This window comes from Capsicum annuum, unplaced genomic scaffold, assembly GCF_002878395.1.
Source record: "Capsicum annuum cultivar UCD-10X-F1 unplaced genomic scaffold, UCD10Xv1.1 ctg68225, whole genome shotgun sequence".
NCBI lineage: Eukaryota > Viridiplantae > Streptophyta > Magnoliopsida > Solanales > Solanaceae > Capsicum > Capsicum annuum.
The window spans coordinates 213-1,730 of NW_025877742.1; the positions used below are offsets into that span (position 1 = coordinate 213).

Here is a 1,518-nt window from a genome sequence, read left to right on the forward strand (position 1 = left end):
TTTTAGGGACTGCTCAATTTTCTTGACATGAATATCTTGTTTAAGAAAATTGATGTGAGAAGAGAGTTTGTTAATTTTAAAAATAGTTCTGTCTTTAATAAGGTTACCTTCTTCTGGGGAGAGGGTCCTTAATAAAGGAAAGAATAAGCTTTGGTTTAAAAGAGTAGTACGAATTCCGTCGTAGTCACTCCAGTAAGGACGAATCTGGTTGACGAAAGGAATTCCTAGAATGATATCTTCACTGATATCTTCGGTGATGACGAAGTCATTAACAAGGCAAATGCCATTGTTACAGACATGAGCTTTAGAGAGTTGATAATGGATTTCCATTTTCTCTCCTGTGGCCGAGTAAAGACGAGAGGTACTCTTTTGAAGGTACTTTGTAGGCACAAGCCACTTAATGATACAGTTACTGTCAGCACCCGTATCGAAGAGTACGACTCTATTAAGGACAAATTCTTTGTTTAGGACAATTTTTACGGCTATGTGTTCGCTGTAGGCTTTTATGGCCTTAATAGCTTTGCCGGACGTGGAGGGAGAATCTGAGCCATGAAAGGAACTAGGCTCTGGTTCTCTAAGATGGTCATTTGGAATGATCGGGAAGGCCTTAGGAGACTCTGGAGGAGAAATCTTTTCTGGGGGAGAAATACTCTATAGGACTTGATCTGTAAAAACGTTAAGCTCTACTTGGTCAAGACGAATTTTAAGATTCTTGATCTCTCCCTTTAGGGTGGAGATTTCTCCCTTGAGATCAGAAATAGATGGTTCTACAGGTTTGTCGAATCTTGACATAACCTGTTTCATGCTAAAAGGCTGAATAACGGGTTTGGGGGGTTTCTCTTCGTGAGAAAGCATTAAACGTTTGAGTTCTAGAAGATATTTATTTCTAGCCTCATCATCTTGGATATGCTCTATAATATCGAACAGGATTTCTTTAGGATTTCCTGAAATAATGTTAATAGTCTTTCTGGTGCAGGTGCAGAATGTACCATTACAAGTGCACTCTTGGCCAGATTGAGATTGATCCGTCTCATAAGCGGCGTTGATGAATTCTTCGTCGCTATAGTCATCACTGGACAAAGTATAGGAGTTTGAAGACTCAGAAAATTCAGGCGAATCCTCCATTATAGAGAATAAACTAGATCTGGTTTCCTCAGAGAGATCTAACTGGTTTATTTTCTTTTTCTTGTTAGACTTGCAATCTTTCGCCCTGTGGCCTGCCTTGCCACAAGTCCAACAAGTATCTTTAGCCTTAGGACCTTTTCGCTTGGCCTTCCTACTAGGCTTATAAGATTCCCTTTTGAAGGGTTTCTTGCTAGAGGTAGCCCTCTTGTGAGGTTTGGAGGACTTCTTTCTATGCCTTTTGCTAGGACTAATGAATCCATAGTCTTGGCAGAAGGTTCCTAACCCGTACTTGGAAGTACTATCCTTCTTAAGTTGTTTCTTAAGTTTGAGGTCAGTGCAGAGATCGATCCCTACAGTGGTGATAAAACTGATTAAGTCGCCATAAGTTAGGAT

General features: G+C 40.2%; 1 protein-coding gene across 1 annotated transcript; it reads right to left on the bottom strand.

Moving 5' to 3' along the window:
* Window positions 1-989: 989 nt before the first annotated feature.
* On the bottom strand, window positions 990-1,475 carry LOC124894018 (the record flags this gene model as incomplete). The annotated part of the gene is made up of 1 exon (XM_047404788.1): window positions 990-1,475. A coding segment is annotated over one exon (486 nt), but the record flags the coding sequence as incomplete, so codon positions are not given.
* Window positions 1,476-1,518: the final 43 nt, after the last annotated feature.